The sequence below is a fragment of the Haliotis rufescens genome, unplaced genomic scaffold, assembly GCF_023055435.1.
Source record: "Haliotis rufescens isolate VD_foot unplaced genomic scaffold, xgHalRufe1.0.p SCAF_12, whole genome shotgun sequence".
Taxonomy (NCBI): Eukaryota; Metazoa; Mollusca; class Gastropoda; order Lepetellida; family Haliotidae; genus Haliotis; species Haliotis rufescens.
In genome coordinates this window covers 286,556-305,806 of record NW_025963802.1, presented here as the reverse complement: position 1 = coordinate 305,806, position 19,251 = coordinate 286,556, and the positions used below count along the sequence as shown (strand labels likewise).

Here is a 19,251-nt window from a genome sequence, read left to right as displayed (position 1 = left end):
ACGGACCGTCATTCCATACACGGTGTTGTCCAGGTTGTACCCCAGCCTTGCCCCCCACCACCTCCCACCTCACACGGACCGTCATTCCATACACGGTGTTGTCCAGGTTGTACCCCAGCCTTGCCCCCCACCCACCCACCCCACACGGACCGTCATTCCATACACGGTGTTGTCCAGGTTGTACCCCAGCCTTGCCCCCCACCACCTCCCACCTCACACGGACCGTCATTCCATACACGGTGTTGTCCAGGTTGTACCCCAGCCTTGCCCCCCACCCACCCACCCCACACGGACCGTCATTCCATACACGGTGTTGTCCAGGTTGTACCCCAGCCTTGCCCCCCACCACCTCCCACCTCACACGGACCGTCATTCCATACATGGTGTTGTCCAGGTTGTACCCCAGCCTTGCCCCCCACCCACCCACCCCACACGGACCGTCATTCCATACACGGTGTTGTCCAGGTTGTACCCCAGCCTTGCCCCCCACCACCTCCCACCTCACACGGACCGTCATTCCATACACGGTGTTGTCCAGGTTGTACCCCAGCCTTGCCCCCCACCCACCCACCCCACACGGACCGTCATTCCCTACATGATGTTGTCCAGGTTGTACCCCAGCCTTGCCCCCCCCCCACCTCCCACCTCACACTGACCATCATTCCATACATGATGTTGTCCAGGTTGTACCCCAGCCTTACCCCCCACCACCTCACACTGACCGTCATTCCTTACACGGTGTTGTCCAGGTTGTACCCCAGCCTTGCCCCCCCCCACCTCACACTGACCGTCATTCCATACACGGTGTTGTCAAGGTTGTACCCCAGCCTTGCCCCCCACCACCTCCCACCTCCCACCTCACACTGACCGTCATTCCATACATGGTGTTGTCCAGGTTGTACCCCAGTCCGGCCAACTCTGCATCATAGGCATACTCGTTGAGAGCATCCTTAAACAGCAGCATCAGCAGGCTGTTCATGTTGGCGTGGAGCGGATCGATGTAGGCATAGGAGCTGCAACAGTGGAAGCAAGGACTTCAACAAACATTCCCAGGGACTAACCTACACCTGCTCAGAGGCCGACATTCGGTCCCAAGTCAGTCAGTAAACATTCCCAAATTGAAACTAAAAGTTCCTACTTCATGTTTGTTTGTTAGTTTGTTGTTTAACGCTGCACTCAGCAATATTCCAGCTATATGATGGAGGTCTGTAAATAATCAAATCCGGACCAAACAATCCAGTCATTGATATCATGAGCATCGATCCACACAATTGGGATCGATGACATGCATCAACCAAGTCAGCGAGCCTGACCATCCGATCCCATTAGTTGCCTCTTATGACAAGCATAGTTGCCTCTTACAACAAGCGTAGTCGCCTTTTACGGCAAGCATGGGTTGCTAAAGACCTATTCTGAGCAGTATCTTCATGGGTGTCTTTTTCATGTAAATATAGTTACAACTAATGTGATGGCTTAAGCATCAAGCAGGTCGGTATGTAGAATTCCGAGATCGTATTATTAATGAAAATATTATGAGTATGAATGAGTAACTGTCGTGCTAGAAAACATTTTACCGCATACTCTAGAAAACTTAACATTCAATATGTTACTGTAGCTGTAACAGTTTTGTTGATTTGTTGTTTAACTCCATGCACAGCAATATTTCAGCTATATGACAGAGGTTTGTAAATAATCAAGCCTGGACCAGATAATCCAGTGATTGACATCATTAGCATCGATCTACGTAATTTAGACATGATAACATGCAATCAACCAAGTCAGAGAGCCTGGCCATACCATCCCATTAGTCACCTCTTACAACAAACATGGGTTCCTGAAGCCAAATACTAACCCAGATGTTCACGGGGGAAGACAAAAATGGGCTGCTGAAGACAAGTTCTAACTCTATTCTTCACGGGGGATCACTATCAGTAACAACATCATCCAGGTGAGTCACCAATCCAGGATGCCAGTAAATCTTCACTCACCTTTTGATTTCAAATGTCATGCAGGCTTTAGGTAGTAGGAATTCATCATCTTGCTTGAACCAGAATCGGCACATAGCATCATCCTGGAGGCAATGATTTACATCATTCATTTGCATTTATTTCTGACTCCGCAAGGAACATAGCAATCACAAAACTCTTCACTTCCATGTATTCGTCATACATTTGCACCCTGTAATCTACTTCAAGACCAAACAGCATATAACTTATGAAACCCATCCTTAGCATAAAATTTAACATGACACCCCATATAAAAGGTGAATTTTTTAAGCCTGTTTAATACAGCAATTATGGAAAGTTATTTGATAAATGTCTTCTAATATCTGTATTTTTAAACTTTTTTATGACAATTGTAGCAATGCCATAATTTAGATTCTAACACTTGCAGGTCTACATTCATATACATAATACTACATCCTTAATATAGTCAAATGATGAGGGGAATTACACAGCATATGCAGATACTGAGAGGACCAAGGGCATGAAGGAAGAGTGTGGAGGAAGAAGTGAGTGAGTGAGTGAGTGAGTGAGTGAGTGAGTGAGTGAGTGAGTGAGCGTGTGAGTGAGTGAGCGTGAGCGTGTGAGTGAGTGAGCGTGTGAGTGAGTGAGTGAGTGAGTGAGTGAGTGAGTGAGTGAGTGAGTGAGTGAGTGAGTGAGTGAGTGAGTGAGTATGGTTTTAAGCCATTGAAACAATTTTCCAGCACTATCATGGTGCTGGGGACTCCAGAAATGTGCTTCAAACATTGAAGAAGGGTGTAAATAAAAATACATACCCTAATTATATCCGGAGCTGAAGAGGACTGAAAGAAAAAGTGTATTTCCATCATTGATAATCACTGAATGTCTATACTGGATACAAGAGCAGCTCATACAGCTTTATCAAGTTTATACAACTTTCTTCCTCAAATATTATGAACACTGAACACTTTGGTTCATAAGACATTTAAATATTAGTTTTGAAAATTTGTTGCGCTTCAGTTCAGTATTGCTCACTTGGTTACATTTAGAGACATACCTCTGGTTCACGTGTGACAATGTCAAAATTTGTTGGAATGAACTCATTTCTCTGAGGCAGACGGAGATTATCATGCAATCCACAATCACTCCATTTCTGAAAAAAAATAATTCAGTTAGTCAAAATGATCTATAGATAAACACCTTGTGCATATTTCATACATAACAGACAAAAGAAGTGAATATCTGACAATAAGCATAAAGGGAAACACTATATAAGGGATAACAGGGAGTGAATAATGTTCAACAGTTGAACTCGTAACACTATTTCAGGCAAATCAACTCTGTTGGTATATGTGACTCGATGTTGGCTTACTCATCATCTCTGGGTGTATACCTGACTGGCCGGCTAACCCTAATCATCTCTGGAAGTATACTTGAATCAATGTTGTCTTACGCTAATCAACTTTGGAGGCATATGTGACTTCACATTGACTTTACTCATCATCTTTGGAGGTATACGTGGCACACAATGTCTTATCCAAAATATCCCTGCAGGTATATGTGAGTCAATCTTGTCTTACCCTAATCATATCTGGAAGTATAAGTGACTGGATGTTGTCTTACCCTAATCATCTCTGGAGGTATACTTGACTCCATGTAGTCTGTTCCGTACCACTTCTCCTTCTTGTCCGTCGTCCCTTTGAATTTCTGAGCAATGATGATGCATCTGTCAAGAAGGAGACTTCACATCTGACAATTGTCTGGAGCAACTTTACGCACTTCTACCTGATGGTGCTCATGTCTGCAGACTGGTTACTCATGTGATTAACAAACCAGAGAACAAAGGTACAGAAGCTCACCTTCCAGTGATATAACGTTAAGGGCTGAGGATGTGCCAAACTAGTCATGTAACAACATGATAGTGAGTGAGGGAGTGAGTTTGGTTTAACACCGCTTTTAACACTATTCCAGTTATATCACGGCGTGTCAGCTTAATGTGGGAGGAAAGCCCGAAGTGATGCAGGTCTTAGACGTTTACCACTTCGGTGAAACCTGCGAGCACGGGTATGGTGCTGACAAACCTAGAAACATAATCGGGGCGAACCGTGATTCGAACCCACAATCGTAGGTTTCTGGCATGCCCAAGGGACGCAACTCTGCATAGCGAATCGCTGCGCCTTAGACGACTGGGCCACCCGTGCCCCTTAACAACATGATAAAAAACATAACACCATATTAATGGATGAAAAGTTGTTGTTTCTAATCTGTTAAGTTATCAGAACATTTTGTGATACCTGTTATGAATTACGTAATGTTTTGCTGACAAAGGTGTAATGATTACCAAGTCATATTTCCCTGATATTTGTGATTCCAGTCAAATGTTTGTTTGTTTGTTTGTTGTTTAACGCCGCAGCTATTCCAGCTATATGACGGCAGTCTGAAAAATAATCAAATCTGGACCAGATAATCCAGTGATTGATATCATGAGCATGGATCCATGCAATTGGGATATGATGACATGCATCAACCAAGTCAGCGAGCCTGACCACCCGATCGCTTTAGTCACCAATTATGACAAGCATTGTCACCTTTTATGGCAAGCATGGGTTGCTGAAGACCTATTCTACCCAGGATCTGCACTGGTCTCCAAACAAATGAATGGAAACAGACACTCTCAACTATTTCTTTTCTTACCGACAGTGATGCCAGATACTGATAGTGATGTTGCATGCTGATTGAAATTAGAGTTACTCATTTTAAATGTGAGTGGGGGCGGTGGGGTAGCCTAGTGGTTAAAGCTTTCGCTCATCAAGCCAAAGACCCGGATTCAAGATTGCCCTAATAGGTACAATGTGTGAAGCACATTTTCTTAGACTCTGGAATATTGCTAAAAGCAGCATAAAATCATATTCACTCACTCACTTACTCACTAAATGTGAATGCCACATCAGCCTTTCACATAATCAGATTCACCGTAGAAGTTGTTCATGTTTAGATCAGGTATAAAAGGTAAATAAAGTATACAACATTCAAATGATGAATTGTAACCCAAGTCTGAGGATTGACGAGTGAACGCTTTAACCAACAGGCTACCCCATCGCCCTTCTTGCTTGGGACAAGGGGCGGTCCAGTAGCCTAGTGGTTAAAGCGTTTGCTCATCGGGCTGAAGACCCAGGTTTGATCCCCTACAAAGTCACAATGTGTGAAGTCCATTTCTGCTGTCCCCCCACCGCGATATTGCTGGAATATTGCTAAAAGTAGCATAAAACCAAAACTCGCTCACTCACTCTTGTTTGGGACATGCAGAACAGGTTAAGTGAAAATGTACAACAGATCTGGAGGACAAGAGATCTACTGACCAGGATCTTTAACAAAATAAAACCTAAAAGAAAATGTACTACATAAAATTAGTTCAGGGGCATGCTTTAGAAATCACAGACATACCTGTCATTATAACAGGGTGTTATTGCTACAAATATCTCCAGCTGAGATGAGGTGAGGTGAAATAGGGTTTAACGTCGCGTCCAAGATTACTGCACTTATATAGCGACGTGCATGTACGTGTGTGTTTGTGTGGTTGCTTGTACTAGTCCAGACTGATGCCGATTTATAGTGCTAGTGCTATAGTGCTCACTGAAATACCATGCCACAGTTTAACATGAATATCCCACTCAGACACAGTATACTGACTCCGAGCCGACCAGTCCTTGTTTTAGCCCCTTAATGCCGAGCGCCAGACAGGGTAACAACAAGTACCATCTTTTAACGTCTTTTGGTATGACGTGGCCGGGGATCGAACCCTGGACCTTCCGCTCTCTGGGTGGACGCTCCACCACTAGACCACGGAGGCGGTCTATCTCCAGCTGAATAAGAACCTTTGCAGTCAGACTTCTGTTGGTGGACCTACCTGAGAGTTGGCACAACCACTTACAGAAGTATTGTTTCCCAGGACTTACTTCATGTTTTCTGGAACTAGTTTGTCTATGACCATCTGGACGAGGTCCGGCTTGTACTCGGTGACTGTGTAGCTCCCACTCAGGACTTCCGGCATCACATAGTCCTACAGAGACAGACAAAGGCACTTTCATCTCACACTAAACCAGACATAGTCAAACAAAATAGCATTTCACCCCAAGCCAAACCACAGGCAAACAATGTATTTACCTCATGCCTCAGCAACAAACAATGCAACCCTTCACCTTAGCCAAATGACACAGTGAGTGAGTTTGGGTGTACACCGCTTTAAGCAATATTCCAGCAATATCGTGGCGGGGGACACCAGAAATAGGCTTCACCAATTGCACCCATGTGGGGAATGGAACCCAGGCCTTCAGCATGAGGAACGAATGCTATAACCACTAGACCACCCCACAGCCCCCCCAACTACACAAGAGACACACAAAGGAACATTAACTTTTGGTCTTAACCACCCAGAGACAAAGGGGCTTTCACCTTACACCTAAACTAGACAGAGACAAACAAGACAGCATTTCACCTCAAGCCAAACTACAGGCGACCTGTGAAGATCCGGGGTAGTATAGGTCTTCAGCAACCCATGCTTGCCGTAAAAGGTGACTATGCTTGTCGTAAAAGGCGACTAACGGGATTGGTTGGTCAGGCTCGCTGACTTGGTTGATGCATGTCATCAATCCCAATTGTGTGGATCGATGCTCATGATATCAATCACTCGATTATCTGGTCCAGACTCAATTATTTACAGACGTCATCATATAGGTGGAATATTGCTGAGTTCTGCGTTAAACAACAAACCAACCAACCAAACTACAGGCAAACAATGAAGCCATTTACCTTCGTTCTCAACTACACTGAGACACTTTCACTTTATGCCTGAACAAGACACAATCCGCGAAGCCATTAACCTTATGTCTCAGCTATACAGAGACGAACAAACAGCACAGCATTTCACATCAACGAGGAATATGAGCAGAAACTCATCAACAGGGATTAAAGTTAACCTCATGATAACCTCCCATGTACAAATTGATAAAGAATAAATTGAATGCATGTTTTCTGTAGTCATGTTATAATCACATATGTCTGATAGCATTAATCATGTTAACATGAAGTCTTGTCACCTGCTTCCAAGAACTAACTCTCTGTATGGGTTCAATTACATCACACACCAACATGCACCCAGACTTACATGAATCATCCCGGACAGAGAGCTGACGTATCCCCGTGGACGCTCCTTGTCCTTGAAGCGGAAAGCCATGGCACTCAAGTCCTGGAATCAACAGTTCAACATAATTATTTGGATAAAATCAGAAGTAAAACTATAGGTAAACTACAGGTAAAACTGTAGGTAAACTTCAGATACAAGTTTGGGTAAACCTACAGGCAAAAGTATAGGAAAAGCTACAGGTAAAATGATAGGAACACTACAGATAAATGTATAAGTAAAAGTATAGGTAAAACTACAAGTAAAAGTAATGGTAAGCTACGGGTAAAAGTAATGCTAATCTATAGATACAAGTAAAGATAAAACTACACGCAAAAGTATAGGTAAAACTGCAGGTAAAATTAATTGTAAACTACAGCTAACAGTAATGGCAAACTACAGGTAAAGGAAAAGGTAAAACTACAGATGAAACTACAGGTAAAAACAACAAATAGCCTACAGGTGGAAATACATATACAACTACAGTTACAATTAGAGGTAAACTACAGGTGATAATACCCACAAATAGCAGGTACAACTACAGGAGAAACATCAGGTGAGTTTTGTACCTGACACTCCTTGAAGATCCACTCCTTGACTCCTTCTGCCTTCAGCATGTTAATGTACTGGTAGATCAGGGTGATGATGTCCTCTGTATGGTCTGGTCACATAAACAAGTCAAAGCATTTTATATCAGTCAAAATTGAATGTCAAATTGGACTCAAAGCTTAAATACAATGGACTACAACAAAGAAATAATCAAACACTACACACTGGCTACACCAACAGATGGCCATGTGATTGTCTGAGACAATTTTCAACAAGACTCATCAGAATAAACAAAGCACAATCAATAGACACCATTGATAATTCAGCATCATAGGCCTTGCAAGGGGTGTGGTTAGACTTGACTTTATACATTTGGTTTACAAACCGATCGATTTCAAAAATTTGAAATTTGAAGAAAAATGAAAAACAGTATTTTTTTCAATTCCACTGATCAGAAATAAGTAAAGCGTTTGTTATTAAAAAGCTCATTTGTTGTCTCTATCAATATAAATATATTATTTCAAATACTATCATTTTTTCATCCTACCTTCTAGGCCCCCGTTCCACAAATTGATCTTAGTGCTAAGACGATCATAATTGCAATACTTTAACACTGACTTAAGGCAGTCGTAGCGCTAAGATCACTTTGTGGAACAGGCCCCTGAACTTTCGAGCCCCTAATCTGTAAATACCTCACCTCACCAACCCCTTCAAACAAAAGTCAGGCCTCGTGTGATTTGCCTTAATGTCACATACCCATGCCCTCTTCTGTGAGATCTACGTTGACGATGAAGAAGCCGAAGCCCTTGGCTCCCGGCGAGCCCCCGCCGACCAGCGTGTTCACCCAGCCTACAGACAACAGCAGACATGAGCAGGCCAGCACACATTACTTCTAACATCATACCACACACCACATACATGTTATACTTCTTAGTACCACGAACACTAGAATACAGAAGACATCTAAGCAGTTCTCTTTCAAATGTTCAGTTTCTGAATTGGATATCTAAAATATAACCCTGGATGAAATATTACTCCACGTGAGAATGAATCTGTTGCCATGGTAAGTGTAGTGTGAGTGAATTTCCATCTGAAGTCAGCAATTTGGTACAACTACAGGACCAGTGATTAATCGTGGGAGACTGGATTCAACAAGTGTCTTACCCCTTGCCTTGAGCTCGGACAGGAGACTCCCTGGCCCCTCATGGCCAATCAGATGCCCGAGATAGTGTTCAGGCTGGAAGATACACACTACATGTTTAACTGACAATATACACCTGCTACAGATGGTGGTCACTATGCATCATTGGTTGGAGCAGTTTCCATGTGTAGCCACATACATGTTCAACAGAGTGAGTAAGTGAGTTGGGTTTATCCCCGCTTTTAACAGTATTCCAGTTATATCGCGGCGTTTCAGCTTAATGTGGGAGGAAAGCCCAAAGTGATGCAGGTCTCAGACGTTTACCACTTCAGAGAAACCCACGAGCACGGGTATGGTGCTGACAAACCTAGAAACATAATCGGGGTGAACCGGGATTCGACCCATAATCATAGGTTTCTGGCGTATCCAGGGGACGCAACTCTACACAGCGAATCGCGGCGCCTTAGATGACTGGGCCATCTGTGCCCCTACATGTTCAACTGAAGCCTGTACATATGATATTCACCATGTGTCTTGGATTTAGAGCAGTTCCATGTGTAGCCACATACATGTTCAACAAAAGCCTGCTACAGACGTTAATCACCACCTACAAGGGCTTGGAGCAGTTCCATGTGTAGCAACATAAACGTTACAAAAAAGCCTGCTACAGACGTTAATCACCACCTACAAGGGCTCGGAGCAGTTCCATGTGTAGCGACATAAACGTTCAACAGAAGCCTTCTATATACGATAATCACCACATACAAGGGCTTGGAGTAGTTCCATGTGTAGTGACATAAACGTTCAACAGAAGCCTTCTATATACGATAATCACCACATACAAGGGCTTGGAGTAGTTCCATGTGTAGCGACATAAACTTTCAACAGAAGCCTGCTATATACAATAATCACCACCTACAAGGGCTTGGAGCAGTTCCATGTGTAGCGACATAAATGTTCAACAGAAGCCTGCTACAGACGTTAATCACCACATACAAGGGCTTGGAGCAGTTCCATGTGTAGCGACATAAACGTTCAACAAAAGCCTGCTATATACGATAATCACCACATACAAGGGCTTGGAGTAGTTCCATGTGTAGCGACATAAACTTTCAACAGAAGCCTGCTATATAAGATAATCATCACCTACAAGGGCTTGGAGCAGTTCCATGTGTAGCGACATAAATGTTCAACAGAAGTCTGCTACAGATGTTAATCACCACATACAAGGGCTTGGAGCAGTTCCATGTGTAGCGACATAAACGTTCAACAAAAGCCTGCTATATACGATAATCACCACATACAAGGGCTTGGAGTAGTTCCATGTGTAGCGACATAAACGTTTAACAGAAGCCTGCTACAGATGATAATCATCACCTACAAGGGCTTGGAGCAGTTCCATGTGTAGCAACATAAACGTTTAACAGAAGCCTGCTACAGATGTTAATCACCACATACAAGGGCTCGGAGCAGTTCCATGTGTAGCGACATAAACGTTTAACAGAAGCCTGCTACAGATGATAATCATCACCTACAAGGGCTTGGAGCAGTTCAATGTGTAGCGACATAAACGTTCAACAGAAGCCTGCTACAGATGATAATCACCACATACAAGGGCTTGGATCAGTTCCATGTGTAGCGACATAAACGTTCAACAGAAGCCTGCTACAGATGATAATCACCACATACAAGGGCTTGGATCAGTTCCATGTGTAGCGACATAAACGTTCAACAGAAGCCTGCTACAGATGATAATCACCACGTACCAGGGCTTGGAACAGTCCCATGTGTAGGGAGATACATGTTCAACGTTCAACTGTCGGGCGGGCTTCAGTGTACCCAGATTCTATCCGCATACATGTTCCTGAGATGTACAACACAAAGCCTTGAATAAGGCTTAGTTGTGTTACACACTGTGTTTTACCGCTGTAATTACCTCAGGAGAATTGGAAGAAGGTAGGTTTTGCCAACATATATCAATACATGACTAGAGTATAAACGAGGAAAACATGTACATGATGACAGGCATTGAAAGCCAACAAATTTCACCTTCCACAAACAAAGAAGTCTGCCTACCTGTGATGTGTATACTGCCTACCTTTGATGTGTATACTGCCTACCTGTGATGTGTATACTGCCTACCTTTGATGTGTATACTGCCTTCCTGTGATGTGTATACTGCCTACCTTTGATGTGTATACTGCCTTCCTGTGATGTGTATACTGCCTACCTGTGATGTGTATACTGCCTTCCTGTGATGTGTATACTGCCTACCTGTGATGTGTATACTGCCTACCTGTGATGTGTATACTGCCTACCTGTGATGTGTATACTGCCTACCTTTGATGTGTATACTGCCTACCTGTGATGTGTATACTGCCTACCTTTGATGTGTATACTGCCTTCCTGTGATGTGTATACTGCCTACCTTTGATGTGTATACTGCCTTCCTGTGATGTGTATACTGCCTACCTGTGATGTGTATACTGCCTACCTTTGATGTGTATACTGCCTACCTTTGATGTGTATACTGCATACCTTTGATGTGTATACTGCCTTCCTGTGATGTGTATACTGCCTACCTTTGATGTGTATACTGCCTTCCTGTGATGTGTATACTGCCTACCTTTGATGTGTATACTGCCTACCTGTGATGTGTATACTGCCTACCTTTGATGTGTAGTATGGGTGGAGATCAGGCAGCGACCATGACACGTTCATCTGGCGGAGATCCTTCACAGGGACAACACATACATTCCTCTGGAAAGATGATGAAACATTGGACATTATCAACTTGGTCACATCTGCTGTAGTGAGTGAGTGAATGAGTAGAGTTTTATGCTGATTTTAGCAATATTTAAGCAATATCATGGCGGGACACCAGAAATGGGCTTCACATGTTGTACCCATATGAGGAATCAAACCAAGGTCTTTGGCATGATGAGTAAACACTGTACCACTGGACTACTCTACTGCCCAAACATCTGCTATAAGTGAGTGAGTGAGTGAGTGAGTATGGTTTTACGCCGCTTTTAGCAATATTCCAGCAATGTCACGGCAGGGGACACCAGAAATGGGCTTCACACATTGTACCCATGTCGGGAATCAAACCTGGGTCTTCGGCGTGACGAGCGAACACTTTAACCACTAGGCTACACGACTGTCCCTCTGCTATAAGTATATATCAACACTGAGTCACATAATATGTGAACTGGGGTTGAAGTAACAATCAACAGATAGGTTGGGTTGGAGGGGATAGGGGTGGCAGGGTGATGTTGGAGATGTGGGCTTAGAAGGATGGGATTAGATAAGTGGGGTCGGAGGGGTGGGGTTAGAGAGGATGGGGTTGGAGGGGTGAGGTTTGAGGGATAGGGTTGGACGGGTCAGGTCAGACGGATGGGGTTAGAGGGGTGGGCTTAGAGGGCTGGGGTTGGACGGTGGGGTTACAGGGATGGGGTTAGAGGGGAGGTTAGAGGGGGGGGTTAGAGGGATTGGGTTAGAGGGTGGGGTTAGAGGGGTGGGTTAAGAGAGAGGTTGGGTTAGAGGGGTGGAGTTAGAGAGAGGTGGGGTAAGAGGCTGGGGTTGGGGGGTTGGATTAGAGGGGATGGCTTAGAGGGTGAGGTTAGAGGGGTGGGGGTGGAAATGGTTAGAGGCCTTGGGGCAAGGGTGCTGGTGGTTAGATATCTGGGGTTGATGGCCCTGGATTGGAGGGATGAGTGTGAGAGAGGTGGGGTGAAGCTGTAAAAGATGATCAGCACGATCATTCACAGGAAACTGTTCACAAGGTTACACTGACCTGCAGCTGGTCAGGGCCAAAAGGGTGGATGTTCCACTCCGGGACGGACACAGACTTGTTCTCCACACCAGCAAACAACGGCACCACCATCTCCATCAACTCATCCAGAGACTCTGGGAACGACAAAACCTCACACATCATCACCCCGCAATGATCATTGTCCCATTTCTTAGATTAATTCTTATCAGGAAACAAGAATCTTTTGTTACATTTGGACATTGGATGCATGTGAATCCTGTGTGTTACCTGACAATGGTGATATTTACAGCATCACCACCTTTCCAGTCACTCACCCTTCCCCAGCACACAGAGACCCATGACGTTAGCCGAGTAGTATTTAGAGTGGAATTTCAAGAGTTCGTCTCTTGTATTCTGTCCTCGTTCCCGCGGTAACGTGTCCAGAGTCTGCTTGTTGCCTGCAAGACCAAACACAAACACAGTGAGCCCTCATCAGTCCTGATAGGTTAGCGGTAAGTAACACTGAAATACCATTGACAGGTAGAGCTATCCGAGGCTATCCTAACTAAATCACTATGACCTAATTTATGTTGAGTTGCTTTGTACACATATGTATGAAATGATAAGACAACTCAATAGTTAAACAGCACTGTGCGTAATTACCCAATTGAGTTGTTTGGGTTTGTGTACACGTATGTCTTTACAGATCTCTTCTTTATACTGAATGTCGGTATCACATACACAGGAACTGTACTGTGCATATCGCACTTATTGTAACATGTCTCATTATTTAAGAAATAAAAGCTTGTGGTCGTTGTTTATCATACAATAAAACACTGCAGGGAGAATAAATCACTCGGGGTCGTTGTTTATCATACAATAAAACACTGAAGGGAGAATAAATCACTCGTGGTCAGTGTTTATCATACAATAAAACACTGCAGGGAGAATAAATCATGAGGGGCGCAGATGACTCCCTAAATAGAATCCGACCACAAAAATGTCAGACAAGTCCATTTTACAATTTCATGGGTTAAGTTAAGTTATTTCCCAAATATTCTCATAATCTTCATGTCAATTATCTGTACCTTTTCTCCTAATACCGATTGTCATATCTTTTGAATGTGATTGTTCGGCCACTGCGTTTACGTGCGTAGCCAAGCTACATCTATGGGGAACAACTAACTAGACACTTCCCTCACAAAAATAACGTTTTTCAATATATGACGTCATCAAGCTGCAAGCGCACATTTGACTCTCCAGAAATGACGTCATGATAGAAAAATGATGTTTTATCGTGAAATAAACCACACTTTGCTCTTACTTGTTTTTTGTGATTTCTCGCATAGCTAGCTGTTACACAAGGTTATGAGACATGACTCACTTTGGGCAGCACACAAACATATGCTAATTAGAAGTTATCTGAACAGCATAGAAGTAGAATTGTGTTCTAAAAAGTCATTGGTTTACAAAACTCACTAGACTGCACCCAAGAGAGTACAAATATACTGGAGACCCAAAGAAAACTATCAACACCCAATGTGAATGATGTGAGGAAATACTCCATGGCACAACATATTATCTGGAGCCCCATACTGTCCCTTCTATGCCTCAGATTCCACCTCTCGTATCGCTTGCATTTGCTTCAAACAAAACGGTGGCACCCGATCTGATCGATAATCAAGATCTATATTGTGATAAAACGAGTCTTACATCGCGGAGTGCATCAAATCACGTGAGCACCTTGATTAAAAACATGAAAATATTTAGAAAATATCTGTTGACAACGAGCTAGCGGTGCACATGCTTTGCGAATCCTGCAGACACTTTACGAACCGGATTTCGATTTCGGTGCGCGATTTTGATTGGACTATGCATAGACTCGTTAGTCTAGCCAAAATGTAACCCCATAATACCAGCCTAGTTCAGCAAGGGTGGAAACTGGACTTTTATGGTCAGTTAACTCACTTGCCTCGGGAAGTTGCATACTAATGGTCATGGAAACTGACCTGATCCAAATTTACTGAAGTCATGTGACGGGTCAGCAAGGGACTTCTCTAGCTGCATGAGTCTCCATTGGTCACTCTGGAGATTCTTGTCATTCTCGGAGTTGACTGCATTGACCTCTCTGTCAGTCGCCGAGGATGTGAACAGTGGACACAAGAAAAACTGGGCAAACCTGCAGTAAAATCAGCACCTCTTGTAGTAAAAGCAAGTCGTGTTGACGGATCAGTCACTTAAAGTTTGACGGGAGAGAGGTGGGGATGGGGTTTAGGGGTAGTGGACTGTAATTCTTCAACTTTCCAGACAGGAGCCCCAAAAAAGATCTACTCACAACACACTTTCTCAGGACATGAAGCATCTCCAGCAAACATGTACTGAGGCAAATTGCCTGCTATCTGAGATCAGTGCCTTGTGTTACATAGGCAGATCCAAAGATCCAGAGAGTCTGGACACATGTAAAATGTTGTAGGCAGTAAAATTATCTGAGAGAGGATTTTGATATTTTGGACCCCTCTCTTTTACAAATGCTGGATCCACCTGAGTGTTACTCACCTGTCTAGAGCTCCTGCCAGATTCCCTGGTGTGATGTCAAAGAAGTAGTTGGTGTTCTCAGTGGAGGTGTAGGCGTTGCTGCTGCCGCCGTGCTCATTGAGGAACTAAAACCAACATCTGTGTGGTCAGTAGAGCTGAGTATTGCCTAGTATCTTGCGATACAATTTGTGTCAAAAACACACTGAGGTCACTACCGGTATCACGATACACCACATCAAATGGTAAGAAATGGTGAAATCACTGAAATACAGCTTTAAAACCTCTTTCTTCATATATTTATGTATTGACATCTTAAAAACTTAAACAAAGAAAACCACAAGAACAATACAGGTTTGAATGAAGGGATGTTTATTAAATGTCACAGTTAGTTGGCACGTCATCAGCTATCAAGTCCTTGTGCTACTTCTGCTATTATGGGAGGTAACTCTATTAGTTCTTTTTCTGTTTATAGCACATTGCAATCTCACAAACTAATGATTCAAGTATCGTGTATACCTAAGTATTGATGATATCATAGGTGTCAGTGAATCATTACATCCCTAGTGGTGAGGACATTGTACACGCTGATAATTGTACAAATCCAACTCTATATTCTCAACAAAATCAACCCACAACATAACCTAATACTTCATTAATGATTAATACATGGTTTAGGTCGGTTGGGTAGCCTAGTGGTTAAGACCCAGGTTCAATTCCCGACATGGGTACAATGTGTGAAGCCCATTTCTGGTGTCCCCCGCCGCAATATTGCAGGAATATTGCTTAAAGTGGCGTAAAACCATACTCACTCACTCACTAATACCTAGTTTTATGCCATTTTTAGCAACATTCCAGCAACATTCCAGTTATCCTCAAGCCGTATCAAGGCGGGGTAAACCGAGAATGGGCTTCACACATTGTTCCTTAGTTTGGATTTGAACCGAGGTCTTCAGGTACCGATTCCATGCCAGGGATGCACAGTGTCTGACATAACTGATGATGTGACTCTCTGAATCAATATTCAGCCAGCAGTTTATTAACATGATTAATGTTTGTTTGGTTGTTTGTTGTTTAACGCCGCACTCAGCAATATTTCAGCTATATGACGGTGGTCTGTAAAATAATCGAGTCTGGACCAGACAATCCAGTGATTGCCATCATGAGCATCGATCCACGCAATTGGGATCTATGACATGTATCAACCAAGTCAGCGAGCCTGACCACCCAATCCCGTTAGTCGCCTTTTACGACAAGCATAAACGCTTTTTACGGCAAGTATGGGTTGCTGAAACCTATTCTACCCCGGAATCTTCTCAGGTCAACGTGATTAATGAGATATATTAATGACTTACCTTACTGTATTCATTTTCATCTGGATACTGAAATAATACAAAGTGAAAACAAATTCTTTGGTTGTTATTAAAGACATTTCATCATGGACCAAGACTACAAAAGTCATGTCATAAAGAGCCAGACAAAGTCCACCCAGTCCTGTACACAACTGATATGTCGTCTAAATTCTAAAATGACTTCATCAAGCTTGCTGATATGTCGTCTAAATTCTAAAATGTCTTCATCAAGCTTGAAGTGATTGCAGAGACCATATAATAGAAAGCATGTTGAAAATATGATTTGACAGCATTGGTCTAATTGATCATTTCTGACCACAAAACATGAACAACATATTTGCTGATTATTACTTGTGCCATACAGACCATAGGTTGACAATAATTCCATTCCAAAAAATATTACGCAAACAACATACATTTTTATTTTATTTTTCGGTTGAAACACTAGCAGCATGTTTACATGCTATTGCAATGGCCATGACCTTTCTTATCAGGGGCAGTTAATGAATGTAGAGAGTGAGAGTGGTTTCCCTTTGACTACGAGTACAGTGTATGATACATATGTAGCGTGTAATGGAGTGAGCACTTTGTCTATGATGTATAGCTGGATGGCATGCTGTGTACAAATCATTTAGTCCATGAATGAATACTGTAAATCATGAAATAAATGCGTCTCCAAAAGAAAGCGACCGCGTCCCCAGCCAAAAATATGACTCAATATGAATGCGACACGCATCAGTGGATTTATAGCTAAAGAAATTGTCCTGTCAGGTTTACAGGAGAATTCTCACCTTAATCCAACCTTACATTAATCCAATCAAACACCAAATAGCACTGCTTATTAGCATTGAGTAGAGTACTTCTGCTAAAACAATACATGCACGCTAGCTCGTGTCGGCCTTTGATGCAGTCGCAAAGAACAAAGACACCATGTTGTGTGGGTAGAACTCTGGTCTTGACCCCAGTAGTGACAATTCACGGGATGTAATTAGTGTTTGAATGACATTGTTTATATACTTGTGACAAGTGCTGCACAATAAACAGTGAGGTGCAATACATAGTTGTTTGTTTTCAGCGTATGTCTAAGTTGATATTTCTGCTTTCCAAAATGTCTTATTGTTGATATGAATGCGATGTTTAATAATGCGAGCAAAGACCACTCGCATTTTTCCCATTTAAATCATGCTCACGTTAATTTCAAGATTTACAGTGTTCCATTACAAACAATATGAAAGAAAACGATACAAGTTTATTCTTCAGTGTTGTGTAAAAAATACTTATGACATATTATAAGGTCTGTTGACAATCTATGTTGGTTGATTTACATAACATTGCTTCCCAAATTATATAGATTTTGCTCCCAGGAAGTGTTGCAAAAAGCACATCAAAGTTGCGGGACATTTTGTATGTAAGTATGAATGTTTTATTGTGGTTGGTTGGTTGGTTGGTTTGTTGTTTAACGCCGCACTCAGCAATATTCCAGCTATATGACGGCGGTGTGTAAATAATCAAGTCTGGACCAGACAATCCAGTGATTAATATCATGAGCATCGATCCACACAATTGGGATCGATGACATGCATCAACCAAGTCAGCGAGCCTGACCACCCGATCCCGTTAGTCGCCTTTTACGAAAAGCAAAGTCGCCTTTTAAGGCAAGCATGGGTTGCTGAAGATCTATTCTACCCCAGATCTTCACGGGTCGTTATATTGTGGTATGTCCAGGACTTCCTTCTCACATCCAGCAACAGGATGTTTGTTCAATGTGTTTGATGCCATCTATCTGTTTTCGATGTGGCCATACCGACATAATGGACATTTCTTGTCTAGTTTTATGTCTTTCGGGTGAGTTTCAAGGATGAAATAGGCATCTTCAAGATTTGTTTTACTTTTTCAGTGCTCAGAAGACATGTGTAAAAACCCTATTCTATGTTAAATAAAATCAGTATCACTACAAATATATAATCAACTAGTATAGAGTCAAAGTAGCCCCGGGTAGCATAGTTATCTGAAATAATCAGGTAAACAGTATCAGTTGAATGTATCACTGCGCAACATTTAGATATGTAGTTGTGTGAAGTAAACATTGTTCTTTTAAGTTAAGCAGTGCACTCCTATCCTCTTAACTTTGTTTACAAATTTGTTTGGACGTGTTGCAAGTTGCAGGTGTGTTTAGGAGTTAACCACGCTAAATTGGAACTTGGAACTGAACATGGAGCTTGAGATATCGACTGTTAAATTTCACTGTTAAAGAAGCGCAGAAAGAAGTGATGCAGTCATCCAATCAGCCATTTCAATCAGTGGTGGTCATTGTCATTTGATACCTCTGATTGACCATGAATCAGAATCAAGTACTTTCCCAATTCATGGTAGAATTCTTATCTCTTTCACTCTAAATTCTTAATTTGTATCCTCTACACTAGAGCACAGAATACCTAGGTACATGTATATACACTTGCCACACCGATTACCTACCTTTTCTGTGCCGAGGAACAACATGTGTTCACAGAAGTGGGCAAGACCAGGCAGATCTGTGGGGTCACTCATGTGGCCTGGACAATATAAACAATACTGGTTAGTAACTCTGTATAATGTCACAACAGAGGACAATATAAACAATACTGGTAAGTAACTCTGTATCATGTCACAACAGAGGGCAATATAAACAATAGTGGTTAGTAACTCAGTATAATGTTACAACAAAGGACAATATAAACAATACTGGTTAGTAACTCAGTATAATGTCACAACAGAGGACAATATAAACAATAGTGGTTAGT

The 19,251-nt window shown here is 42.5% G+C and overlaps 1 protein-coding gene across 1 annotated transcript in view; it reads right to left on the bottom strand.

Annotated features, from left to right (window-relative positions):
• LOC124117264 (insulin-degrading enzyme-like) overlaps window positions 1–19,251 on the bottom strand; it is a 35,753-nt gene that overhangs the window by 13,836 nt on the left and 2,666 nt on the right. The window contains exons 3-19 of the mRNA XM_048393231.1: window positions 18,947–19,023; window positions 16,475–16,501; window positions 15,144–15,247; window positions 14,597–14,766; window positions 12,923–13,045; window positions 12,630–12,742; window positions 11,504–11,593; window positions 8,857–8,929; window positions 8,449–8,541; window positions 7,713–7,804; window positions 7,129–7,209; window positions 5,921–6,024; window positions 3,588–3,690; window positions 3,022–3,117; window positions 2,780–2,806; window positions 1,989–2,071; window positions 869–1,013 (exon numbers count right to left, since the gene is read on the bottom strand). Of these exons, the coding sequence (XP_048249188.1) occupies window positions 869–1,013; window positions 1,989–2,071; window positions 2,780–2,806; window positions 3,022–3,117; window positions 3,588–3,690; window positions 5,921–6,024; window positions 7,129–7,209; window positions 7,713–7,804; window positions 8,449–8,541; window positions 8,857–8,929; window positions 11,504–11,593; window positions 12,630–12,742; window positions 12,923–13,045; window positions 14,597–14,766; window positions 15,144–15,247; window positions 16,475–16,501; window positions 18,947–19,023 (1,601 nt within the window). The remainder of the gene's footprint in view (window positions 1–868; window positions 1,014–1,988; window positions 2,072–2,779; window positions 2,807–3,021; window positions 3,118–3,587; window positions 3,691–5,920; window positions 6,025–7,128; window positions 7,210–7,712; window positions 7,805–8,448; window positions 8,542–8,856; window positions 8,930–11,503; window positions 11,594–12,629; window positions 12,743–12,922; window positions 13,046–14,596; window positions 14,767–15,143; window positions 15,248–16,474; window positions 16,502–18,946; window positions 19,024–19,251) is intronic.